At 47.1% G+C, this 27,223-nt stretch overlaps 1 protein-coding gene across 2 annotated transcripts in view; it reads left to right on the forward strand.

Annotated features, from left to right (window-relative positions):
• Window positions 1-350: 350 nt before the first annotated feature.
• The window catches only part of WWOX (WW domain containing oxidoreductase), a 978,183-nt gene continuing 951,310 nt past the window's right edge, over window positions 351-27,223 (forward strand). For both annotated transcript variants that reach the window (XM_047078801.1, XM_047078802.1), the window contains exons 1-4: window positions 351-757; window positions 6,749-6,813; window positions 7,175-7,232; window positions 9,362-9,540. In XM_047078801.1, coding sequence (XP_046934757.1) covers window positions 651-757; window positions 6,749-6,813; window positions 7,175-7,232; window positions 9,362-9,540 — 409 coding nt within the window. In that variant the 5' untranslated portion in view covers window positions 351-650. The remainder of the gene's footprint in view (window positions 758-6,748; window positions 6,814-7,174; window positions 7,233-9,361; window positions 9,541-27,223) is intronic.

The following is a 27,223-nucleotide window of genomic DNA, read 5'->3' on the forward strand; positions in this document are numbered from 1 at the left end:
AGCGTTACTATTCCATGCACAATGAAGTTTGTGAATCAGCCTGGGTGATGGTAAGCTCTGGAAGGTTTCTAAGCAGGAACGTCCACTCTTTATAACGTTCTAGAAGAAGGAGAGGCCAGAGGCCAGAAAACCAGCAGCCGCATCCCTCCTTTCTGCTCGGCTGTCTCGTCCTGCTGGGCCTGGCCTACATTTCCCAGGATGCTCATTTGCTGGAGCTCCTGCAGGATTGGCCAGAACAACGCGGAAGTCATTGCAGGTCGCTCAGCAACGGGCGGAGTTCTGGACCGTGACTGGATGCCCACGCCCCTTCCCTGCGGCCCGGGAGGTGGACGAAGCTCAGCTCCATCTCCTGAGTCACAGAGCGTTCACCGGCTTTTACTTCCAGCCGAGCGGCAGTGCGCCCTCTCCGGTGCTCTCAACCAGGGCTCTTCCTGGACCACGCCCCTTTCATCCCGGAAGCTCCGAAACTCCGGAGACTGGATTTCAGTTACCGAGTGTGCAGAGCCGCTCTGGGCGGCGCACTGCGCAGGCGCGAGCGTTTGGGTCTCGCCGCGCGCGGCGCTCGGTTGTAGCGGGAGTGAGTTCCTGGGCGCGGAGACCCGGCAGCGGGTGACGGAGCGAGGGGGTGACCGACCGCCTCCCCTACCGCCATGGCAGCCCTGCGCTACGCGGGCCTGGACGACACGGACAGCGAGGACGAGCTGCCCCCGGGCTGGGAGCAGAGAACCACCAAGGACGGCTGGGTTTACTATGCCAAGTAAGGGGCCGCAGGGGGGCCGCCGGGCCTGGGACACACCTGGAAGGGGCCGCACCTGGAACCCTGACGGCCTCACGTGCCCCGGACCCTGCGCTGCCCCGAACGCCACCTGCGCGGGGCCGGCGCGGGCCGGCGCTGCAGCCTGGCGAGGCCGCGCGGAGCGGCAGTGATACTTAAAGAGCTTCCTCGGGGAGGCCCCCGAGGTCCTGAGGAGGGGTCGGCAGCCTTTCTGGGCCCTGGGTCCAGTGGGGTCACCTGGCAGCGCTCAGGCGCGCCCTCTGCTGCTCACGAAGCGGCGCTGCACGGTGCCCTGGTGGCTAACAGGCCTTATTCCCTCGGAAAAAGAAAAAAAAAAAATCAGGAAAAAAAAAAAAAAAAAAAGCCGATGCCTCGGGGGTCTGGGCAGGGAGCTGGAAGTATGTATTTTAAATAAATCTCCTAATATAGTTATGTATGTGTGTGTGTATGTACATATATCTATATACACACATATACATCTGTATGCATATATAATAGAGCTCCAGCAGTTTCCCAGCAAAGTTTTGGAAACACTAGTAGCATAGCAGGCCCTTTCTGCCGTTATTAAGCGTGTGACTTTGGGCCATTGAAAGAACTCTCAGTCTTTTTCATCTGTAAAATGGGTGGATAGAGTTTTAATTCAGGCCGCGTACATAAAGCACTTAGCACAGATCTCATAAGTACTCCATGCTCAATGATTTCACTTACCCCCAACCACCCTGCAGCCGTGACAGCACTTAAGCCTGATATTAGAATCACCTGCCAGTGGCCCCAAATACAGATTTCAGAGACCCTCATGCTGCAGACGCCCACCGTGGTTCGGAATCTGTGTTTTCTAGGCTTTCCACGTAAGGCAGGTTATCAATTGGCTTTGAGAAACGTGGATGTAAATCAGTGATTTTCAACATCTGGAAAATGTCGAAAATATCTTTTCTTTAGTTCCTCCTCCAGCGCATCTCATTTAACTGGTTTGGGCCCTCCCCGCCTCCATTGATATGTTGTCAGATCTGACCAGGCGATTCTTATCTACCCCAGGTTGTGAGCCACTGCTGTCTTTGGTTGCTTGGTAGAAAGAAAACCAGAAAAGAAAAAAAAAAAAAAAAAAAAAGGAAGACCTTGGAGAGTTGATTTATTCACGACACATTGGGGTTTTATCACATGCCAGGCTTTTTGCTGGGCGCTGGTTATACTGAGATAAATAAGGCCCAGTTGTCACCCGTTGTTACATGGCAGAGTGACGCGTGGGTGGTTCCCGTGCAGTCTGTGTATAGTGAGCGGCAGCCTGTTGGCAGGAGGCATGTGTGGGGAGGTGGGGGACACCGCAGGTGAGCCCGAGAGTTGGCCTCCCAACTCCTGGGCGATTTTGGACCGGCCCAGGTGGAGGAAACTGAGCGGAGGCCTCCGTGTGGCGTGAGTGCGGCTGGAGGCGTGGGAAGATTGAGGCGGCAGAGAAAGTCCGCGTTTTGTCGGGGAGCTGGGGCTCCATCGGCAGGACCCGGGGATCCCCCGAAGGCTTGGATCCAGGGGGTGCCAGGGGGTTTATGTCTTTCATCTTTTGGAAGGTGGTCTCGGGGTCTGGAGAATGGAAGGGATGAGTCTAGCAACAGGGGGCCGTTAGGCTGTAGCCAGGCTCCAGGCAGCTTCTGAGCGCCCACTCGCCTTTCCCTCTGCCTGGATTGCTGCACGAAGGGTTTTGTCATCCCCTCAATGCTGAGCGTAACTGCTACTGGTTTCCCCTTGTCCCTGACCCCTGCACCCTCCTCCTGGCGCCTTGTTATCTGAGTCATGGTACCTGGCCTTGCCTGTAGTCATTTTAGCCCTACTGTCCTCGTTTGCGCTGTCTTCTCCCCAGATTGTAAGTTTTGTGAGGGGGGGACCTCTTCTTGTTACCCTCTGTATCTCCTGTGCTTAGCACCCGGGAGACAAAGTAAGTCCTGTGTAGTGGGGGAAGTAATTCATGCAGTGAAGGTTTCCTCCGGCCTCGCTGAGCGGGGGGCATACTGGGCTTTGGAATGCAAAGGTGCCCATCACCGGGGCCCTGGCTGTCAGAGCCCTTCTCTGCCTGCTGCTTTGTGTGGGGCCTGCCTTCGTTCCGGCCACGTACCCTAGGCCCCCTGGCTTCCTGTCAAGTTTGCCTGGAGCCTGGGGTCACCCTGCCTTTCCCCTTACGTTGGGTGGCCTTTCTCATCTGCTTCCTTCCTCGATGGCATCCAGTGTCTGGGTGCTGCTTTCACCAAATAAGGTCTGCATATCCCAGCCAGCTCCTCTGAGAGCTTCTGGGGGCCCACAACCAGGGCTTTCGGTGGTGCACGTATGGTCTCCAAAAAGGCAGTCGCCCAGCCCTCCCCGGTGTTTTGGGTCTCAAACTGGCCTGTCTGGTCCCATTGTTTACACTGAATGTAGGGACAGCGCTTGGCTGGGTCCTAACTGGGGGTCCCTCTCTCCAGTTTCCCCTGCTCTCTGTTCTTTAGCCCTCCAGGCAGAAGCATGCCTCTGACCAATCCTAATCCTGGATTCCCCTTGATCTCTCTTGACCTGCAAGCATCCTGGCCCTTTTCTTCTAACTCTGAAAGGGTTACTTGTTCTCTCTTGGGGGTTGGGAAACTGCTAATGGGCTAAAAGAAGACTGCCCTTTGCGTCCTTACTGTTTTCATGTGGTCTTCCTCTCAAGGCAGCAAGGCCACCCCCAAGGACAGAGGCTGTAGCTCCCAGTGAGACTCTGGGATCCTAATGAGACCCCCTCGCGGACTCATAGCTTTGCCCCTCTCCCATCGTGTGGCTTCTGCGGGCGCCTCGTGCTTTCCCATGGTGCAGTCAGAAGCACACATGGCTCCAGGCCCACCAGGCTGGGCTTTCAGGGAGAGGATGACCCTGCCCCTGAGGGCAGACCTGGCACCAGAGAGAGCTGGTGGGCCTTTCTCCCGTCCCTCACATGGTCCAGAGCAGCCCCTGTGCCCAAGCCGGGAGGTGGGCATGGAAGGACGAGGTCTCAGTGCCGGGCTGTCGCTGCAGGCACCTGTGCCTCTGGGCTCTCCACCCCCAGCCCCCTTTTCTTCGGAAGCCCTCCTCACAGTCAGCTGTCAGCCTCCAAGTTAACTATACTTTAAAGAAAAAAAAAATTCTAGAATAGCATTCTTGAGATGATATCCATGTAATGTGGTATGAATTTAATTTTGATCCTTTTGGTTTAAATTAAGATCACTGTTAATTATCTCTTTAAGTGACAAAAAAGCTTATTGAAAAAGAAAACACAGAAGAGGGCTTCTGTTTAAAGGAGAAGAAGATAACACTTTGGGGACGTGTGTCGTGCTTTTCTGTTCATTAAAAAGTCATTTTAGGTTACAATTAAGAACACTTTTTAATTAAGTTTTGCATGTAAGTGTTTATTCAAATTAATACTTCTGTGTGAAAGGCACAGTTCTTAGTTCTTCGCACACATTAACTCATTCAGCCCTCTCTAACCCCAAGCAGTTGGTGTTACTGTCCCCATTTTACAAATGGGGAAACTGAGGCACAGGGCGGTTGAACACCTCCGCAAGAGCACACGGCTGGTGAGTGGGAGAGCCAGAAATCATGAGCCTTGGGCTCTGAGATTCTTACTACCAAATTATGCTCTTTCTCTTTTCTGTGAGGCCCGGGATTCCCCTCCAGGGACACTGTGTCCTTCAGGGGACAGTTGGTGGTAACTGGAGATGCTTTCTGATCCCACAACGATGGGATAGTGGCGTCTGGTAAGTAGAGACCGGGGATACAGCTAATCGTCCTGCAGAGCACAGGACGGTCCCCCAGAGAGCGATCTGGCCGAAATGTCAGGAAATGCTGGCTTGGGCGTTTTTTGTCAAAGTCAAAAACACGGGGGTGACAGTGGTTATCTTGTTCTGTTTTCTTTTTTTTTTTTTTTTTTTTAACCTGTCTTTCAGGATAGAAAAAACACGTTCTGAGAGGATTTTCCAGTTCCTTTGGAAAGCGTTTATTCACTCCCCCGTTTACAGCGGGGCGGCTACGAGGGCAGGTGCAGGGCTGGGTGTGTGAGCGTTCAGGGGGACGCACGCCTGCCCGAGAGGGTCCGCGTTCCTCTCGCAGGGGCACTTTGTGGATTCTCGAGGGCAGGTCTTTCAGCAGCTCGGCTCAAAGCTCATTTGATGCCTGCCTGTGGGATGGAAACTACTCGTAACACCAGGCAGAGGAAAATGATCACATCTGTAAACTTTTATTGTTTAATTTTTTTAATGTTTTATTTATTTTTGGGAGAGAGAGAGAGAGAGAGAGAGGATATGAGTTGGGGAGGGGCAGCGAGAGAGGGAAACACACAATCTAGAGAAGGTTCCAGGCTCTGAGCTGTCAGCACAGAGCTGAACGTGGGGCTCGAACTCATGAACCTCGAGATTATGACCTGAGCTGCAGTCGGACGTCCCAACTGGCTGAGCCACCCAGGCGCCCCCGTAAACTTTCTTGAGAAGCAGGGGGTAGGGCAGGGCAAAGAGCGGGAGCGGCGTGTGTCCTTGGGGGTGTCCGTGTTGTCTGCTGGCCGCTCCCTCCAGTGTGCGAGGAGACGCAGGGGCTGTGTCAGAGAGGAGGGGCTCGTCCTTACTGGGGACTCAGGGTCTCCCTTTCTGCAAGCAGGAGTTCGTGGTGGCCGAGGTACAAGCAGAAGTGGGTCATTGCTGCTGATAACCCTACATTTGTACAGTGACTTCAATGTTCAGTTGCTGTCACAGGTAGAGCGTCCCTTACCTTTCCGGTGGCTCTGTGAGGTGGCTGTGGGGCAGGGAGACTGGCTGACTGCAGGCATGCAGGCGCCCGAGTCTTTGGCCCCGAGTCGTGTCCCCCGTGACCCTGCACCTGCCACTGAGCGTTTGCAAAAACAGACCGGAAGCCGGCATTTCCCACAAAACCCTGCTTGCTGGGTGTCACATCTTCCAGTGGATTCCTGCTCTGTTTGTTCTGTTGAAAGCAATTGGTGGGGAAGGAATATTGAGATTTTATCATCTAGATGTCAGTGATTAATCATTATTTTCTACTTTGGCACGAGTATGTGAACTTTTAGGAAATCCAGCCTCTCCTTTGAATGCCTCTTACAACATCCAGCTGCTTCTCTGATGCAGTAATTTTCTGTTTTTCCCGACACTTCATCACCTGTTAACAGGTGTCTCTAGTCTGTTGTTGGCTCACGATTTTAATTATAACTTTGTATGCTGTTAGATAAAATGCCAAATTTACCACAAAAATGAGACTAGTTTGTATATCTGATTTGTTTAAAATAATAGGTAGCACTTTTGAGGCTTTTTACACGCAGGTACTGTGTTCAACCCTTTATGTACCTTTCCTCATAGCATTCCTTGAGATCAGTTCTAGGGTTCTTTCCATTTTGCAAGTAGGAAAATCGAGGTTCTGAAGTTGAGTAACTTGGCTGGGTGGGCAGTTAGTTGACCTTTGGGGCTATCCTGCCACATTCTTAAATACCTCTTGGGAGCAATTAGGAGTCAGTGTTAAAACACTTTGAAGTTGCATCTGTGGGAAGAATAAATACTTAAGATTCATAATCTATCTAATGATCTCTAAATATCGGCATTATATGTTAGGCTGAAGTCTGGCCACCTATCCCGGAATAAAACGAAAACAAATGCAGACCCCGTGTGACGCTCTGAGGGCTTCACTGACTGAGCTTCCTGGGGTTGACCCACACCTGCTCCCAGTGCCCTTCCCCTCCTCCTCTGGAGCAGCTCACGGCGCCGTTCTTTCCGGAGGTTTCCTCCAGCTGCTGCTCTTCCCCACCCAGGGAATTGGATCTGGTGCAAACAGTAACATTTATGCTCTGAGTATTTCTTTTCTGAACTCTGGCTTTACTACTCTTGAGAGACAGTATTGTTTGGGAGGGGAAAAAAAAAGTTAATGCAGCTTATTAAGTTTTAGAAGTGTAACCCTTTACTTACTGTTTTTTGTGGATTTTTAACTTTTTTTTTTTCTTCACAGTCACACTGAAGAGAAGACCCAGTGGGAACACCCGAAAACTGGAAAAAGAAAACGAATAGCGGGAGGTCCGTATGTTGTTCTCATAGAGCGAAGAACCTTGTATTCAAAGCATAAATGACCTAGGAAAACTGTCACGGTCAGAGGGGTGACAGGCCGCTCTCATTCCTCGAAGGTTCTTTCCTTGCTCGGAGGAGCTCGCGGGACGGGGTGGAGGAGGCGATGAGAGTGGGGTGGGCTGGCGAGGGTGATCTCTCTTGGGCTTTCTGGAACGGCCACTCGGCCTGAGTGTGGCCCAGCGTGGCTGCTCGTCGGTGGGCCAGGCTTCGGGGTGGGGGTGGGAGGGCGTGGCGCCTCCGGACCCTGGGCCGCGTGTCCATTCACCCCACCCCTGCCGTGCACAGACCTGCCAGCCTTCCTGTGTTTCAGACTTGCCGTATGGATGGGAGCAAGAGACCGATGAGAACGGACAAGTTTTTTTTGTCGAGTAAGTGGCTGTATAGAAACTATTCTCAGTCATTTTTCTTTTATTAACGTTTATTTATTTTTGAGACAGAGAGAGAGACAGAGCGTGAACGGGGGAGGAGCAGAGAGAGAGGGAGACACAGAATGGGAAGCAGGCTCCAGGCTCTGAGCCATCAGCCCAGAGCCCGACGCGGGGCTCGAACTCACGGACCGCGAGATCGTGACCTGAGCTGAAGTCGGGCGCTTAACCGACTGAGCCACCCAGGCGCCCCGTCATTTTTCTTTTAAAGCATACTTGTTTATTTAGAGAGTGTGCACACACGCGTGTGCGTGTGTCAGAGGGAGAGGGAGAGGGAGAGGGAATGCCAAGCAGGATGCACGCTGATGCCCCGAGCCTGACGTGGGGCTTGTGGGGCTTGATCTTACTGTGAGATCCTGGCCTGAGCCGAGATCAAGAGGCAGATGTTCACCCGACTGAGCCACCCAGGCGCCCCTTGTTTTGCTTCACAGTAGGAATTTTTAGTTGTGAAAGTAATATACCTTGAATATAGAAAAACATGTAGTGTATATAACTGATCTTATCAGTAGGAATAACTACTTTTAACAATTTTTTGATTTATTCTCCAAGTCTGGTTTCTATACACATGCTTTCCTTAAACTAGAAAAAAGTAGGGAGTGTACTGTGTGAATTATTCAGTAACCTGTTTTATTCCCATGTAATATCTTGTGAGCATTTTCTCATATGTATATTTTTCAAGACAGTGGTGCTTAATGGCCATGGAGTCTTATTATTACTATTTTTTTTTACAGAGATACTGTGACTTATATTATCTACTGAGCATTGATGTTGTTGAATTCCTGGGTAGTTCCTTGGCCCCTTTCCTCTGAGCCTGTTACCGTGACGTGCTGGTATGATGTCCACAACCTGTGCCGGGGTTGGGCATGGGGCGGAAAGCCCAGGTCCCTTCCCATGGTGCACATGCTTTCACCCTGGCTTCTCTCAGGCTCCCAAAGGGAAGTCTGGGAGGAGCCGGGAGAGGTGTATACATGTGGCCCCGGCTGGTGGCCCCGCAGCACGTTGTGGCCTCTCACGCTGTGCCCGTCCAAATGCCTCTGCGGCAGCTCTGGTTATAAGTAAAATGGAAGTTGGCTTCTTCTTGGCTCTCTCTACTTGTGATAAGTATGGATTAAAAAACATTTTTTTTAATGTTTATTTATTTTTGAGAGAGAGAAGGAGAGCGAGTGGAGGAGAGGCAGAGAGAGAGGGAGACAGAATCCGAAGCAGGCTCCAGGCTCTGAGCTGTCAGCACAGAGCCTGTCATGGGGCTCGAACTCACGAACTGTGAGATCATGACCTGAGCCAACGTCAGACGCATAACTGACTGAGCCACCCAGGCGCCCCATAGATTTTTAAACTATATCGTTTTAAGCGCACACATATAGTACAAGTAAACTTTAAGTCACAAAATCTCATCTATTCAGGAGAGTTAGTTCTTAATGGTTTTTAAGATATTTTGAGGTCTTTTGTCTCCGATCGGAGAGAGTACATTTAAAATGTAAAGAAAAATCTGTTACATAGGAGTAACCTCGTAATCCGTGTGTACCAATGTATTTTAATTTTGTGTCTGTAAGACTTAGCTCAAAGCCAGATCACAACTATAGTGCTTGAAGGAGGTATGAATATGGTCTTAAAATGAAAATCATTACAACTTCAGAATGTTCACACTTTTTTTTTTTTTAAATATCATTTTGAGATTTCTCCCTCTCTGCCCTTGCACAGGGTTCAGAGATTTCCCTGAAATCTATGGAAAAGAGTGGCTGACAGATCTTACAGCCACATTTACATGAATTAAAAAAAGAAAAAAATCCCAAAGCTGCCTCCTTTTTTGAGATCTTAGGATACAAGACAGTGCTTTCTGTATGCTGCAGCGTATTTTACAGGCAGTTCTGAAGAAAAGGATTTGATGATTATCTTTCCAGGCAGGAATGTAATCCTTCTGGAGGCCAGAAGACAGACTTAAATGGATGCCAGTTCTTTCCAGGGTTAAGAATAAGCCTTTTTAGTACATGAAAAATGGGGTTTGCCTAGTCCAAACTATAAGATTATCTCATGTTTATAAATGCCTGGGTTCACTGCTTTCTCCTTTGCAGCCATATAAATAAAAGAACCACCTATTTGGACCCAAGACTGGCGTTCACTGTGGACGATAATCCTACAAAGCCGACCAGCAGACAGAGATACGACAGCAGCACCACCGCCATGGAGATACTCCAGGGCCGGGATTTCACTGGCCAAGTGGTTGTGGTCACCGGAGCCAATTCAGGCATAGGTAGGCCATACCTTACGGTCATTGTTGTTATTTTTTGTCCCTTAAATTTTAACCATAATGAAATCTTTCGTAGTGGTTATCTAATTTAAAAATGTGTTGATAGCCTTTTCTGCTATCGTTCTGTGAAGACGCTGGCCTCTTTTTAAACCGCACTGTTCTCATGCAAGGCTGCTGGGGGCTGCTGGGGGCTGCCGGGGGCGGGGCGGGGGGTGGGGTCGGCCGTGAATTCTCTGAGGGCTGGACACTCAGCACAAGGTGGTGGCCATTTTGGTTTTGAAGGACTGGAGACAGCCCGTTCCGTGCGAGGGCTCCCGACCCGGTCTGTGTGGTGTGAGGACACATTTCAGCTACCTGGGTTTTTGAAACCAGAATTGACTGGTAATGAAATAGGGGGAGAAAGGTTGCTACAGGGTTCAGCTGGTCACTGAGTTCCTTTGGGAACAGGATCTCGTTCCTCTGTGAAGCTGGGGAATTAGTCCTTGTCTTAACCTCTGGATTAACCCTCTCAACTGCAGTGACGTCATAGGCAGATGGCTCCAGAGGGTTCCTTCCTTAGGATCAGGGGCTGCCGGAAGGAACCGTGGCAGAGCAGAGGCTTGTACAGGAACTTTCCATGTGATTTTATCCTTACTTTGTTTTGATCCACTAACATCAGTGCACGTACCTGTAAGAACGAAACAGCTCTGAGTAAGGATTTGCATCCTCAGGTTGATGGATGCAGATAAAACATAGAATTACCTTTGGGTGTCTTCTGGCAAGTTCTCTCTGCCCTTTGGCCCCTCGTGTTCCCCCCACCCCCGCCTCGTTGGCCACCTCTTTCTTAAGCTTTGTCTTCTCACCCTTTGTGCACCTCCTCCATTGTCTCCTTGCTCTGTCCTTCTTGATTTTCAGTTACTCCTTCTTGAACCTCCGCAGTCACCCCCCGGCAGCATCAGGGGGAGCGCGGGAGGTGAAGATACGTTCTGTACAGTCGAGCAGGCGATAGTCCCAGAGCCGAAGTCTTGACTATGCTTGTCTATGAAGGCAAAGAGGCAAATGGAATTTTTAAAAATTGAAAGGGAATTTATTTTTAAAAAAAAAAAAATTTTTTTTTTAATGTTTATTTATTTTTGAGACAGAGAGAGACAGAGCATGAACAGGGGAGGGGCAGAGAGACAGGGAGACACAGAATCGGAAGCAGGCTCCAGGCTCTGGGCCATCAGCCCAGAGCCCGACGCGGGGCTCGAACCCACGGACCGTGAGATCGTGACCTGAGCTGAAGTCGGACGCTCAACCGACTGAGCCATCCAGGCGCCCCAGAAAGGGAATTTATTTAAAATCAACTCTCAGGCCTCATCGTAGGCTCAGAATATCTTCTGAACTTCTGTATTGGGGTGAATTCTATATAATCATCATTGATGTGGAAACTGATGATGTTGCTGTGCTAAAAATAATGGCTGGATCCTCAGTCACCCAAGAAGCAATATGTTGTGTTGATTGCCTTGACTGTTCTTATGTGAAGGTGTGGACCAACACGGTGTGGAGTAATTAAGAAAAAAATCAGTGCTTAAGGAATTAAGTAAAACCTCTTTTTTTTTTTTTTTTTTATTTAACACTCAGTTAACCAGGAAACTAAAATATCTCATTCCTTTACTCTTCTGGCTAGACAGTTTTTTCCTTTAATCAGTAAGGTGCGTGACTACTGGCTATTTTCCTTGCGAGAGTTCAAACTTTGTTCTGTCTGACTTCAGAGAGCAGACCGTTGGGTATGGCTAATACTCCACCAAAGATTTGCAGCATCGAAAGCATCAAAGATTGTGATCCAGGACTAGTTGAGTTGGTTCACAGTACACAGAGAGCTGTGTTTCGATGGATCTTTAACTATCGTAAAGGAGGGGATTCTGCAGCAGTGAGAGTGAATGTGGTGTTCGTTGGAATGGACCTTGAACCTCTTGAAGACTCTTCCTCTCTGATGTCCATAATCCACTTGGTGGACACTGCAGGCAGGTGCCTGTGGTCCAGTTAGCAGTGGTGGCGAATCCTAAAGCTCAGAGTGGAAGGAGTGCTGGGAGGGCCTTGGGGCGACCAGCCCTTCCTATTCAAACACCCTCCTCCCCCCGGCTTCTTCTCTAGCTCCAGCCTCCCCTCGGAAATTGCCTTTAGTGCCGACACCTCAGCCCCTCTCTTCTCCACTCTTGGGAAGCTTAGGTCCAGGTGGCGCTAAAGGTTTTTATGCTTAGTTTTTGAAATAATATCGCACTGAAAATTCCGAGCAATCAAATCCTTGCAAATAACCTTCCCTCGGCAGCAGTGGTTTCAGACTTAAAGAAAAGAGGCTGAAGACAGGCTCGTGGCTTTTCATCATCCCTAAGTTCACTTTTGTATCCTGCGTGGCTGCCTTAGAAAGCGTCCTTGCCCAAGTAGGCTGTGGCTTCTAGATAAAGTCCTTCCTTCTCCTGAACTGTGAAACATGTCAATTTATAAATTGCTATCACCACTTTTCAAATGAAATAACTGAATGCGGGGTGAATTGAGCATCTTCATTTCCAAGACTTGTGGGCATTCCGGAACCATCTTCCATCAGAGCTTTAATGGTGTTGGCGTTCACTTTCCTCTTGCCGAAATTTGGAGCCTGCCTTACTGTGCGTTAACTGTCCAGCCTTTACCCTTGTGGATGTCTGTTCTCTTTGGAGTAGTGTGGGCTGGAACGAGGCAGAGCAGTGTTTATTTTGGGAGCGGTGACTCCTTGACTAAAAACATAGGTAACCCAATTTGCTTTGTAAATGCTGATTTACAAACCTGGTATTTCCAGTGACTGTTTATTTTTTATACTTTTAAAATTCTCCACAAGGCATTGCCTTGTTGGAATTTGCTCTCGGTGAGGCTCGCTCTCTCTGATGGGCGGGGATGGTCGGGAGGTAAGAGGGGACACCTCTCCTTGATGAACTTCAGTGAGGCACTGGGAGCCTGCCCACCTTGAAGCGGCCTCTTAGCAGATTTTGTGTGATTGTCTTTCTCCCCTGGCTGTGAGTGATACAGAGCTATATTTAGAGTTTTTCGAATTTTCAATAGTTTGTAGTACTAAGTAAGGCATTTGGAGGGATTCCCACTTAATTCAGCTCAAAAAGATCAGAATGATTCTGGGAGATAGAAGGATTCTGAAGAGATGTCGGCACAAAGCATTATGCGTTCTTGAAATCTTTGTTTTCACACTTCACGTCTGTAACCAGGCATTGCTGCTGATGCAGTTCAGCTATCTAGACTCGGGGTTGGCAGACCCTGGCTGGTGGGCTAAGTCTCATTGGTGTCTGATTTTGTAAGTTAAGTTTTATTGGAACATGGCCACTCCCGTTTGTTTCCATTTTGTCTGTGGCTGTTTTCGTGTTATCAGCAAAACTGAGTAATCACGGTAGAGACCATATGGCTTTGCAAAGCCTGAAATATTTACTCCCTGGTCCTTTACAGAGAGAGTTTGCCACCTGCATTAAATGATGGTAATCCCTTTGACATGATGTCACCCCAACATTCTCTAAATTAGCCACAGTTTAGATAAAATTTAGATAAATTGATGCCCGCTCACTGTGTGTAACTGCTGGGGACATCCCGCCCGTGGCTTGCACCCCCGGCTTCAGCTCTGTCCCCCTTTTTTAGGGAGCTGCGAGCGTTCGCAGCATTCGGAAGCTGTCTCCTTGGAAACTAACGCTCTTCTCTCCTTGACCTTTGTCCAACCAGCGTTCTGAACCTGAAGACCTTTGTAGATTGAGAGCTGTAGCTTGGACCCCTCTCTGTGGAGATCAGCCTCTCAGTGCCCCGGGGGAAGCCATCTCTTCACCCAGAGCTTCTTCTAGCAAACCAAGAGGCCTGGAACCCCACAGTCGCGACCGCTAAGCAGTAGACACGGGGGAGGAGCTGCTTTCCGTTTGTGCTCGGCGTGGCGCTGAGCAGGGAGGGTCGGCTGAGTGGCGACTCTCTGGATCTAGTGACTTGTTTGCTGGCTTCGATTTGGTAAAGCTGAGTGGACATGGCTGCCGCCATTTAACGGTGATCGTTAAATACACACCTCACCGGGAAGTCTCGGGAGAGGGGATGTGTTAGGCTAGGATTTCCCACCCTGGAGGACCCCATCGCTACTTTTCTAGACTCAACGTGTCAGTCGCCCTGATTCGGCTCTGCGTGTAAATGGTTCCATCCGAAGTGCCATCTTCTTGGATCTGCGGGCTGACACGTGCCCGTCAGAGGCAGGGTTCTTCCAGTGAGGGGTTCGCTAAGCACCCAGTGTGGGACAGCGCCCTCCCTGTTGACGGTCTCCCGTTAGCAGGGGCTTTTGTTGGGACTCACGCCCTCTGCTGCCACGAGCAGGCAGCACGATCATGTTTAAGGAGTGAGACCAGATTTTGTCAAATGTCCACTTAAAAACTAGTCACAGCTATGAGCAAACGAGATACTTTCAGTGTGATGTTCATTGGCAATGATGCTGAAAGTTTCTCCTTGCGGCCTTAAACCGCCACTAGTTAAATTTGATTTTTCAATCCCTTCCAGAGTTGATTCAAGTTGAAAAGTTCCTTTGACCTTTTGAACCTTCATAACATTGGGCTGCATCAGATGTCGTGACTTTAGATCTAGGATAGCCTGGTCTGCTTTCGATTTGTGAGCCGCAGAACTCATCACCAGGAATAAAACTTTTGTTCCCTGAAGAAATACTAGCTGGCCACCTTGGTATATACAGTGAAGTGTGTTTTAGGACTTACGCTTCACTTTCTGTTGGTATTTATGTTATATAATCACCTCCCTGTGTTTTATTACAGGGATTCTGATGATGTGTATTTATTGAAATAACGAAATTGATCCATTTTGAGATAATGGGTATGCTCAAGCTGTGAAAATCCCCCCTAAATTTGTTCTCCTAAAACAAAATGAAGGTATCAGATTTTCATGTAGGAATCCCAAAATGACATTAGAGTATGACATTGAAATTGCTCGTTTTGGCTTTTGAGAGCCCGTATTTTAAAGCTTGGGGTCCTGTTCCTAAATCATGTGTTGAAATTATGGTGCAAAGCATAGTTGCCGTGTTCTTTTATCCCTCTGGTCACCTCCATGATGAATTCGTATCTAGTATAAATTCTACCAGTTCAACAGTAATACAGGCAAAGTATCTTCTTCACGTACAGAAGTGTATTCTGAGGATTTTACACCTACACTTCACCTTTAGGAACTGGACTAACTTCTTTTATGCCTTCAGTTCTTTGCTCTCTTTTCCACACCTACTGTTACTAAATTTTGCCTTCTGTCCTAAACCATACGTTTACTTTTTTTGCCCCCCAGTTATTCCCAAAGCTCCCATAAATCCAAGGCCTGAGGCTAACTTGGGAGTCATTTTCTTTGTCAGAATGTACTCGTACAGGGTCATTGTCATTGCACTTGGGAGGCTGAAATGCCTCCTTTCCTTTCCCGACTGTCAGTACGACTCAGAATAGTGGGATCTTGGCATTTATCTTCTTTTTAAGAAACTGGTGCTCATTTGGAGAGAGATAATTTCTGAAATGTTCTAAATAACCTTTTAGAAATTTAAACTCTCATTTTAAATGAAAAACTTTTGTGACCACTTTTCTTTTATGCTAAAATATACCTTTATATTAAGTAAAAAGGCTTTAAAATTATTTTGTTCCAAAACCATTTTGAGATTTTTGGCAATATTAAAAAAAGTGCTTGAATGATATCACATAAAATTGAGAATTAGTACCTTATGGATTAAATGACCATTTTACGCTGAAATATTCTTAGACACTGAATGTCCACGGAGATCACATGATCTAGCTCACAGTATGTGGAAATTTTTTTTTTTTTTAATTTTTTTTTTTCAACGTTTATTTATTTTTGGGACAGAGAGAGACAGAGCATGAACGGGGGAGGGGCAGAGAGAGAGGGAGACACAGAATCGGAAACAGGCTCCAGGCTCTGAGCCATCAGCCCAGAGCCCGACGCGGGGCTCGAACTCCCGGACCGCGAGATCGTGACCTGGCTGAAGTCGGACGCTTAACCGACTGCGCCACCCAGGCGCCCCAGTATGTGGAAATCTTAAGAAAGCTATATATCTAAAGGAAGAGACCAATTGAGATATTCTAATGAGCCTCATCTCATAATTGGTAATATACAAAGGATATTTAAGTATATATAAACATATAATAACATGTAAATTGTGTGTAAGTTGGTACATATTTTTTTTGTAGATCCCAAACTCTTTTGTCATCTAAGAGTGGAATTTCATACTTGCATGTAGGTTTAGATTTTCAATCATTTGTTTCAGTGCCATTATAACAAGAGAGGGTCATATGAGTTATTGTTCAATGACAGAGTGGTTCAAAATCATAACTTAAAGCAAATATTTAAAAAATAGGATTTCTACCCTGATTTGAGGTTGCAGGTGTTTTACAAAGTTTGAAACTTTGGAAATTATTTCACATAATACCCAGTTTAAGTATTAGATCTTTTGGTTTTCCATACTACAGTGACATATGATTGTTCTGGAGAAAGTGTTGTGCATATTTTCTGGAATAAATTAGCCTGGAAGAGAAAGGTCTTCATACAGTTCTGTCTTTCCTCCACTAGAGGGCTCTGTTGCTCTTTGATACCGTTAAACAAAAGCGGTCGGTGGCTGCTGAATATAGTTTTCCTCCTCAGCTGGTCTTGCTTTCATTTTTGTTAAATAATGCCTTTTAGTTTCCTAACATATCTTTTAGTCCCTGTACTTCTCGGTGAAAGAGTTCAAACTGAAGACTGTTCCTGGTGTCATGTTTGTTTCTTTTTCCTTTTCTCCCCCTTTTTTTTTTCTGGGTTTTGTTTTTTTGTATAAAATGCCAAGGATGAAGAGGTCCATTTAATAAAAAGGTCCATTGTGTTCAAGGAGCAGCCCTGTTCTGCCAGATTACACAAGGGCATGTGTTTTTGTGACATTATTGGTTTTGAGTGTGCTGGCCTATCAATAATGTGATTTTTTTTTTCTAAGTAGAAATTGTAATATTTAAATATTAATGCCTCTGTTTAAGGTTCATTTAGAATGCCTTGGTGATCTTAGAATTTTTTCTAAGAACATAGTTTCCTTGCCCCTGCCACCTCAGCCTTATGCAGTATTATATAATTTATTTGTAATTAAACTGTTTATTAATGATATGTTTTTGTACTAGTAGAAACTATGTCCTTTTGGATCCAGTATATGTTTCTTAAATAAGAGAGGCCATATGAAACCAAATACTTAAGGTGAAGCAAGTAGCCAGGGCCGTGTGTGTACAAGATCTTAAGGAGTGTGATTTTTATTTTGGCTCCCTAACTAGAGTTTGAGGCAACCCATTAATTGCATGCTTCGGTTCTCAAACAGAAATTTGGCCCAGGAAAGGAAACACTTTTGGCTTCATGAAACTGCTTATTTTCAAATTTCAAATGGGGACAGAACGAGTACACTACGTTACATGACTTTTTATTTGTACCATTCTTTTTCTCAGCAGCTTACTTTTTCTCTCCTAAAGATGATGGAGACGGGAAAGCATTGTGAATACACTTGTAACACCCCAGAACGTTTTCACTGGAGGAAAGCTATTTCGGTCGTTCGTACACAGATGCGTCTGTTTTTTTATGAAATAAAAATTGTCACAACTAGATGGTTATTCTGGGAATTATTACAGATATTGTGATCAACGGTGTGCTGGCCGTTGAAACGCCCTGGGTCCTGGCTTGTTTAGTCTGACGTGGCCCACGTCCTTTCCTGCGCTTGGTGCAGCACCTACGCTGTGCTCTTCAGACCTACGTCCTCGGCCTTTTCCGGAATAACGTTTGGGGTGGCCGGTAGGCCTTCTTGCAAAGCTGTCTTAAGTGAAGCCTTTGGCAAGTTGATCGAAATTGCAAAGGCAGGAGTTTCTGGCCTAAATGTGTCCTCTTCCTTGGGCTTCGTAGACAGCACTACATTGCATGGGATGGCCGGTCTGTATCAGCCCAACTAAAGGAGATGAAGAGGAAGTGTCCTCCTACGTTAAGTAGCCGTGTGACACAGTTGGGATCTAATTGTTTCAAATCGGTGAGTGACTCGTTCAGCAGGCTGTGCTGCGTGGTGTTCCGGAGCCTTGCTCCAAGCCCGATTACCATCGTGCTGTCTCCGAAAGCAAGTCAAGGTTTCCTCACTGGACCCCGAGGCGAGACGTGAGACTGTGCGCTCATGCGGTCAAGAGCAGGAGAGAACGGGAGAGAGAGTTTGTGTGCGTGACGTGGGGCGGGGCGGGGCGAGGAAGCTCATATTTCAGTGCTCTTTTTAATTTCTCTAGGGTTGGGGACACACTGGCAAGGTAGATGGAGCGAGGCCTTTCCTGTGAGCGTGCTCTCTCCTACAAAGGGGAACAAAATCACGGTCAAAGCAGTTTCTTGTGTAGTTGCACGGAAATGGAGGTGAACAGTAGTGCAATATGTTTCGTTTTCACCCTTACCTGTAAAATGTACTAGGGGCGCCTGGGTGGCGCAGTCGGTTAAGCGTCCGACTTCAGCCAGGTCACGATCTCACGGTCCGTGAGTTCGAGCCCCGCGTCGGGCTCTGGGCTGATGGTTCGGAGCCTGGAGCCTGTTTCCCATTCTGTGTCTCCCTCTCTCTCTGGCCCTCCCCCGTTCATGCTCTGTCTCTCTCTCTGTCCCAAAAATAAATAAACGTTGAAAAAAAAATTAAAAAAAAAAAAATAAAATGTACTTAAATATTCCAGATTAGCAGTTATTGATTACTGTCATATCATCTCCTATCCATAGCCCTTTAGAATTCACAAGGCTTCCACACATGTCTTATTTAATTCTCACCCCAGGGCGCACAGCCGTCTTGAAACGAGTCTGAACAAAAACAGAGAGGTGAGGTGACTTGCCCCAGGTCACACGGCCCCTGAGTTAATGGGGCTGGGGGGGCTGGAGTGGAGAGCTCCTGACCTCGTGCCCCGGGCCCTCTCCATGCTGCTTGCTGCCTCCGTGTCTCAAGGACAGGAGCACAGTCCCGACCAAGCTCTTCTCAGGCAGCTCACCCAGTCCAAAGTCTTATTTTAATGTTTTAATGTTTAATGCTTAAACATTATTTTAATGTTTATTTATTTTTGAGGGACAGAGAGAGACAGAGTGTGAGTGGGGGAGGGGCAGAGAGAGAGAAAGGCACAGACTCTGAAGAGGCTCCAGGCTCTGAGCTGTCAGCACAGAGCCCGACGTGGGGCTGGAGCCCGCAAGCCGCGAGATCATGACCTGAGCCGAAGTCGGACGCTTAACCGACTGAGCCACCCAGGTGCCCCCGACACATTTATTTTAACAAGTCTATGAAAGCCCGCTCTGCGCCAGCCCGGGTGCTGGTTCCTCCTCGGTGTTGTAAACTGGGGATCGGGGGGAGACTTACGGGGGGGCGAGAGCTGGCGTCAGTCAAGCTTGTCCATATGCCAGGTGTCAGGCTAGAGTGGCTTCGTATGCCTTCACGTTTAAGTCCTTTACAATCCTTTGTTACCGGTTTAAATCCCTTACGGAAAACTTAGAAAGTGCGGATGAGTAAACATAAAAAGATGCAGATAAGGAAAAAGGATCAAAGGATCACCCCAAGTTCTTCCCAGCCAGAAATAGTTGTTCATATTCAGCACGTGGGATTCTGAGCATTTTTCCCCTCCCCTTGTTTTGTGATTTTTCTGTTGAACCACGGAACCTGACCATCTTTCCCTGCTGTTAAATATCTGACAACATTTTCAGTCACTGTGTCGTGTTTTCTTACATGGTTCTTCTCATTCTCCCACCGTGTCACATTTGGGTGGATTTCAAAAGCTTTTGGTGACGCTACTGAAAGGAGACGAACGTCTTGTAATGAAACGTTTGTACCCGTCCGGGACTGCGCTGCAGTTTTATTTTCTGGAAGTGGAATTGTCCAATCAAGGGATTCGTTCCCTAACCTTACCGTCTCCACTGGTTTTTGATCAAACCACAACCCTTGGAAAACTGTGCTAATTTGAAATGTGCGTTTGCCCTGTGTCCTTGCCAGCCTTGGAGATTAGCTTTTCTTTTTTTTTTTTTTTTTTTTTTTTTTTTTAATTTTTTTTTTCAACGTTTATTTATTTTTGGGACAGAGAGAGACAGAGCATGAACGGGGGAGGGGCAGAGAGAGAGGGAGACACAGAATCGGAAACAGACTCCAGGCTCCGAGCCATCAGCCCAGAGCCTGACGCGGGGCTCAAACTCACGGACCGCGAGATCGTGACCTGGCTGAAGTCGGACGCTTAACCGACTGCGCCACCCAGGCGCCCCAGCTTTTCTTTTTTAAAGTCTCGGTTAAATTTGCGTATCTCTGATTATTAGTTAGATCGATCAGCTCTGCATTTGGTCATTTATGTTTATTCTTTTATGAATTGCCTTTTCATCTGATGTTCGTGACCGTTGGGTATGTATCGATTGCTAATTCATTGCTTCATTCATGTGGTATAATTTAATATTCAAAATGTCCCTTTCCGTGAGAAACTAATTTATCTGAAAGTGTCTATTACTTTAAGCACACGTTCAATCTTGCAATCAAGAGAAAAATCATGAGGAAGAAGTTGGCCTAACTCCTGTTTGCTTCGGTAAAAACTTTTGAGTGTCTGTCTTGTCTGTTATACCAGCTACAACTCAAATCATGGGCACTGCCGCTTAATGCCTGCTTTTAAGGAGGGACCCCCCCCCCCCCCAGAAGATTCTGACTTGGTCACTTAACGGCAGTGGTTGAGTCCCAAGGTGACACCATGGGCGACATTTGGTTATTTTGGTGTTGTGGATGTCCCCCCAGATCTTCTATTAATGATGGTTACAACTCTTCAGAGCTTTTCTGTGCATTATCTCATTTGATGAGCCTGGCTCCCTCGTGGTGAAATTGTACCACTGCTGAAAATAGCTCTGCTGACAGGCAGGGGAAGCTTGATAGGTAGCGAGTTTCTATCTGGAGAGGCAGCAGGGTGCATGAGAAGAAATACTGGCTCAGGAAGCAGACGTGACCTAGTTTCAAAACCGGGCCTCGCCACGTCCCATCTGAGTGTCTTGGGGCAAGTTGCTTCCCTTCTCTGAACTCTTGTTCCACATCTATGAAGCACAGCCGGCATTCCTATTTTGCAAAGTTTTTAAAGATGGGAACATCAGAGTGCCCAGGGATTTGTCTGCTCAACATTGCAGGCGCTTAGTAGACTGCAGGCATTTTGGGAATGGGAGGCAAGGCGATCGGGTTACTGAAATTAGTTTGGTATTTTCCTAGCTTCCTGGTTCTTGGATCCTCAAAAGGCTGCCTTAGTATCTGTGAGTTTGTCCTGAAATGACCTTTCTAAATAACCGTTTTAGGCATTGACTTGTCTTTAGTGTGAAAGGAAACCTTTTAGGGATTTTTTGGTTGGAGGTCAGATAGCTTCATCCAGAAAAAAAATGTATCAAGTGAAAAGGAAAAAAAAAAAAAAGAGAGACAAGGTATTTTTGTTGCAGTGAAGGAAAATGATCTATTCAGCTTGGGGGTGAAAAGCAAGGAACAGCATACAACGTGGAGCGAGTGCACGTTTCGTACGGAGGGCATGGAGCGAGAGCGCTTGCTCACTTGCGTTTGGGAGGGTTTCCAGGACGGCCCGGTGTATTCTGCGCAAATGTCCATCCTTGCCATCCCGTTTACGTGATCAGACCAAACACCGTATCGGTGTTTGGATAGAGTTTTATCGGCACTTAAGCAGGAATTGGAGACTCCTGGGGACATGTCAGGATGAGAACTGGCCCGTGACACAGGTTGTCATTAGCGTAAGGCGAGCCACTTAACTATTTTGAGCCTTACTTTTCCTCATTTGTCAAATCGAGACAATAATTGTTGCTGCTGTCACCTACTTTGTAAGGATCGGCTAGAAGGCAATGGGCAAAGGAACAGTACCGTACGATTGCGGGTGTGGAAAAATAATCCCAATAGTGGTCAGAGAAGAGGCGCCTGCAGGAGAAGGAGGCTGTAGGTTTGGAGGGAGGCGGAGGAGGAGGAAGAGAGTAATTTAATTCTGTAATGGGTGGGCTAATAGAGCATCTCTTGACGTTTTGTTGGGATGTGCTGAGAGGTTTCTGCAGGTATCCCCTCCCGGTTCAGAAAGGTAACCTGATTTCAAGTGACTTTATTGTCCATTTGGCAGTGGATTTGGTGGTAAGGACCCGAAAGTCTTACTGGAGCCTGTCCCTCCAGAGGTGGCAGATACTCAGAAATCTGGGATGACAAGAAGGAACTCTCTGCAGAGGCAGAACGGCCGCGGGCTCCAATTGTGTTGAGGTTTCTTTCTTCGGTGGAGATGTCTGTTATTGGACAGTAAGCTTTCCTTCCTGGTTCCTTAAGCTCCAGCTGCTCAGGCCGCTCCCCACCTGCTCACGGCCACTCTGTAGAGGCGAGAGTGAGCTGGGTTGGGTGCTGGTTGCTCACATGACATCAGTGAAATTGCCAGCAACGTCTTGATTCTGGAAACCATTTTCCTGGTGATCACGTGAACTGAACAAATGAAAATAATCAATCCCTTTCAAATGGGCAGCCTCTGCTCTGTCAGCCCCCAATGCCTGCAAGGAGGAAATCTCAAAACTTTTCGCATCTTTCGATGTGTCTTCCGACTGCCTTCAGTTTTTCTGCATGGCTGTGTTTGGCCAAGGCAGCTGCGTGGCTTCTAATACAGCAGCTGAATTGGAGAAGCTTCTATCAGAGGAGACATCGGCATTGCATTCCAAATGCATTCAAAAAGAAAAAAAAACACCGTTACAACTTTATTAGTGAAGGAAGTTTCAATTCCTGGTTCACGTACAGTTACCGGATTGAGTGTTTGACAAGGTAGAGAGTGCTGTAACAGATCCATACGAGGAAACATCTCAGTCAGGGAGCGGAGTCAGGTTTTTGGCAAGGGATACCGTCCTTTCTGCCCGAAAAGCTGACTGGGGAGCTGTCGGTCTCTCTGCACGAGGGCCCTTTATTCTACCAAGTCTCGTAATTGCTGCAGGCCTGGCGTTTCTTTTAGCACCCGTTGGCCTGATCAGGGAGAGACGGGAGGGACACCGGCCTTGTTTCCGTGTCACCGTTGTGGGACTGTTAGACTTTCCCAAGTGCACGTGTGTGCACTGGTCATTCACACACTCCACGCGTGTTTGCTTTATTGAAATGACACAGATCCATTCCCTTGCAGTTCCTGGAGGTCTGAAGTCCCTTTCACTGGCCACAGTGAGGCCATCAGCAGCACCAGCTCCTTCCGAGGCTCTGGGGGAGACTCCATCCTCTGGCTGTCCGTGTTCGTTGGTGTGCAGTCACTTCTCCCACCTTCAGACTGTGCCACCCCACTTTCTGCTTCCACGTCCCCTCACCTTCTCTTGTGGAGTCCAGTCTCCCTCTTCCAATGACACTTTTGGTTCCTTGGGGCCCACCTGGGTACTCCAGGATAATCTCCCATCTCAAGGCTCTTATCTTCATCACATCCGCAGTCTTTGTGGCCGTAGAAGGCAGTCTTTTTGTCTAAAAGGTTCCAGGGATTGGGACTTGGGCATCTTTGGGGAGGCTGTAATTCAGCATCACCGCAGAAGGGGGTGGGATATCCCCAAGAACGCCTGGAGCTTCAGCATCGAACACACACTTCTGTCCTCACTCCACCTCTTCCCTACCTAAACAGTTCTTCGGGCTGGGTGATACTTTCTAGAAAAAAAAAAAAAAATCTGGTCTGTTGTGCCTCAGTGTTCCGAGCTAGGGTGCAGCCCTGTGATGCCCCATTTCTTCCGGTTTGAGTCTGTCTGAAGCAGGATGGTGTAGAAACGTCTGGAGCTTTCCCTGCGTTGCTGCTGAGGAAGTCAATATCCTGATCGTAGTTAAGGGAGGGGAACATTTTTATGCCGGCTCGTTTCTCTGTGTGGGGGCCAGGTAGTTACGAGGAGAGCCCCCCAGCCAGGACAGAGAGAACAGTGGCTTGCCATATTTTTTGTTTGGTTTTGTCGTTGTTTACCTGCCAACATGCTGAAATCAGGATATTTTACTTGAAAGTCATCTTGATTCCTGACTCGCAACAAATCAGAAGGGCAGGCCACACTGGGGTCCTGTGCCCACCACCGAGCAGAATTACTCAGAGGCTGAGACTTCGTTGCCTCCAGCAGGCCATTTGCCTACAGTTAGGCCGGGCTGTTTTACACGATCTGCGTCCTTGTGGATTCTTGAGCTTAGAACTGGTTTCGGGCCTGTGATGAGGGCTGTGAGGAGAGTAGACTGGCCACTCATGGCCCAGAAACACCCTTCGGTCAGTCATTTGTGCAGTCAGAAAATACTGACTCTCCATTGCTAGGTGCCAAATCTTCAGCGTAGAACCAGAGAAGGTGCCGACCCTTGCAGGAGCTACAGACTAACCGAGATGTTAGCACCTTTATCCTCGTGCTCTAGAGAGCATTTAACTTATCTTTATGGAATAATCGTTGTTGTTTTTTAACCACACATTTCCTTGTATACACATATGGCTCTAGGTGGCTTCTAATTGTTTCTCTCTTTCTCTATCTGTATTTCAAAAGTAAAGATACTAAAGCCCCCCCCTTTTTTTTTTTTTTAAACGTTTATTTATTTTTGAGACAGAGAGAGACAGAGCATGAACGGGGGAGGGTCAGAGAGAGGGAGACACAGAATCTGAAACAGGCTCCAGGCTCTGAGCTGTCAGCACAGAGCCCGACGCGGGGCTTGAACTCACGGACCGCGAGATCATGACCTGAGCCGAAGTCGGCGGCTTAACCGACTGAGCCACCCAGGCGCCCCTAAAGCCCCCTTTTTTAATTCTTGGGAAGACATCGCAGATGATTACCAAATCTCTTGTAAAGAGAACTTTTGCTATCTCAACCAAAAAAAAAAAAAAAAAAAAGAAAAGAAAAGTCTTCCTATCAGTCTCTGATTTTTCTTCAGCTCCATTTCCATGTGTGCATCTTCTGAGCAACCATAAAAGAAAGCAAAACCCGTAGTAGGTATGCGGTGAGGGAAAAGTCGCTTTACACTCGCAGAGCGTGTGGATCTGCGGTCAGGTGGAGTTGCCTACCCTGTATTTACATGAATCACAGCTCCATTGCTCGCCTTGTGGTAAGAAGCGTGTGGCTCTGTTAGGATTGTTTTTTAAAGCTCATCCTGCGTTTTTTGACGTTCGTGCTTAATGCTAACGGTCTAAGCAGTCGCACGCCAGTCGGATCGTGTGCTAAAAACCGGTGGTTCGTTTGAGTGGCGTACTTACTCGTTTTGTTTTGCGGATGGATTGCTTTTCCGCTGCTGGCTGGCTCTCCGTTTGCTAGCTTCTGTGCTTTGCTCAGTGTTTTGACTGAGCGTTGGAGCCCCGGGCTCTCTGTTTCCCAAGTTGGTGATGGTATGGCTGAGCTCTGCTAATGCCGGTTATTAACCTGACAGTGTAGACGAGCAAGGTTTTATAATTGCCATAATTCTTCTTTACTCCGATCCGTCTCGTAGCTCCTCAAATGGTAGAGGCTGCGGTGAACACTGTCTGAGCTTCACATAGAGAGTCGTAGCTTGAACTTAGCATTCAATATTTTGTCAAGGCTGCAGAGAAAGGGGTCACGTTTTTTGCGTAATATATGGATCTACAAATTCCAAGCAAGCTTGGAATTTTTTTTTTATTACCTATTACGTAAAATGTAAATATTATTTTTAAACATTTTTATTTTTATTTAAAAAAATTTTTTTTTTCAACGTTTATTTATTTTTGGGACAGAGAGAGACAGAGCATGAACGGGGGAGGGGCAGAGAGAGAGGGAGACACAGAATCGGAAACAGGCTCCAGGCTCTGAGCCATCAGCCCAGAGCCCGACGCGGGGCTCGAACTCCCGGACCGCGAGATCGTGACCTGGCTGAAGTCGGACGCTTAACCGACTGCGCCACCCAGGCGCCCCTATTTTTAAACATTTTTAAAATTTATATTTGAGAGACAGAGTGCGAGCAGGGGGAGGGGCAGAGAGGGAGACACAGAATCCGAAGCAGGCTCCAGGCTCCGAGCTGTCAGCACAGAGCCTGATGTGGGGCTCAAACCCATGAACTGTGAGATCACGACCTGAGCTGAAGTCAGACGCTTAAGCAATTGAGCTACCCAGGCACCCCCCCCGCCACCACCACCCCATTATGTAACACTTAAAAGTTAGCTAAACTTCAGGGTTTTTAAATTTTAGAATGGCATACTCAGTCTTTAAGGAGTGACTTCAAGATTGTGTGTTTTAGTTATTTAGAAAGCTGGTGTTGTTTGGGATGAAGAATTTAATAGTGTGTAATGTTCAGAGGATACTTTCTTTAAACTCTAACTATCATGGGTTCTTGTTTAAACTGTTCATAGAGAGGCACGTGAATGTGAAAGAATTTCAAACTCACCCCTGAAGAGCAAACCTCATGGCTTTAGATGAATGTAACGATGGAACAGCTGAAGATTCCAGACTATGCCGTGTAGGAGGCATACCACCGGGACGCTAGCTTACAAAAGCGGTGAATATACTTCAAGGCTAAGCTGAGCTGGGAAGGGAACAGAATATTACAGAGTTGTCCCGTTTAGAAAAAAGTGATTTCAAGTTTATGATCAATAAAATACTTCCATCTCCCTAACAGACTTTGTGGATCTTGTGCAGGTTATTAGGAAGCCAGATGTACTTTCTAAAACATTCCTCAAACGTTTCCTTTAAGAGTGGCTTTGTGTTGTATGGCTCTGTGTGTGTGTGTGTGTGTGTGTGTGTGTGTGTGTGTGTGTGTGTGTTCATGTTGGGGAGAAGTGAGTCTTATGACAAAGAAAAAAATATCAGGGAGAATTAAGTCTTACGACAAATAAAAAAGCAAATGTTGTTCAATGTTGACTTTATTATTTGCCTAAATGTTAGTATTGGATCTCAGAGTCCATATGCTGGCAGGATGGCTTTGTTTAGAGCCTTTGACAAGTATCTGCTTATTGCTAGGGTTTCTGGATAGCTATCTGAATTCTGTCTTGAGAAATTTAACCAGAATTTTAGTGCTGGGCAGTGCAGCGACTATTAGTATGGACGTTACAAAGATTATTCTCTGTGCACACAGTGGATGCAACACCTGTTGAATTTGACGTATTCCCTATGTCTTTTGGGAAACGTTAAACACTTCTCTCCTTAGTTTCTTCTAACCTTTTTTCTTCATCGTGGCAATTGGTATGAGAGTTTTCTCTTTCTTTGCTTCTGTTATTCAAAGCACATCTCTGGCTCATCTCTTCCTTCTCTGTTTAGTTTCGTATTTTACTTTAATCTTTCTGTACACCAGTATCTGTCATTATGGCATTTAAGCTCTTGGAAGAATTTGGCAGTTGCTGACTTTTGGGGAAAATAAAGCACTCGACTGTTACACTGTTCTGCTTACGCTGAGTTAAAAATTCATATTATTTGGCTAAGATTGTGATGATTTAGGTGCCGCCTGTAATTAATACAAGGAAGGTTTTCCTTGCTGTTAAGAGTATAACTTTGGTTGTAGAAAGCTTGGTTGTATTTTTTTTTCCCATGGTAGATATGAAAAGAACCAGAGGGTATGAGGATATTTATAATGTTGTCATGCAGTGATTCTACTGTGAAGACTTATGCAAGAGAAAAAAATCCAGAAGAGAGCATGAAAGCGAAGCAGGAGGAAGCTTCCGGTGACCTACAGCGCTGATGGCACAGCGAGAATGGCAGAGGGCAGAAATGA

The sequence above is a fragment of the Lynx rufus genome, unplaced genomic scaffold (genome assembly GCF_022079265.1).
Source record: "Lynx rufus isolate CCGP_SWC_20201006 ecotype Redwood Valley unplaced genomic scaffold, mLynRuf1.p SCAF_16, whole genome shotgun sequence".
Classification (NCBI taxonomy): domain Eukaryota; kingdom Metazoa; phylum Chordata; class Mammalia; order Carnivora; family Felidae; genus Lynx; species Lynx rufus.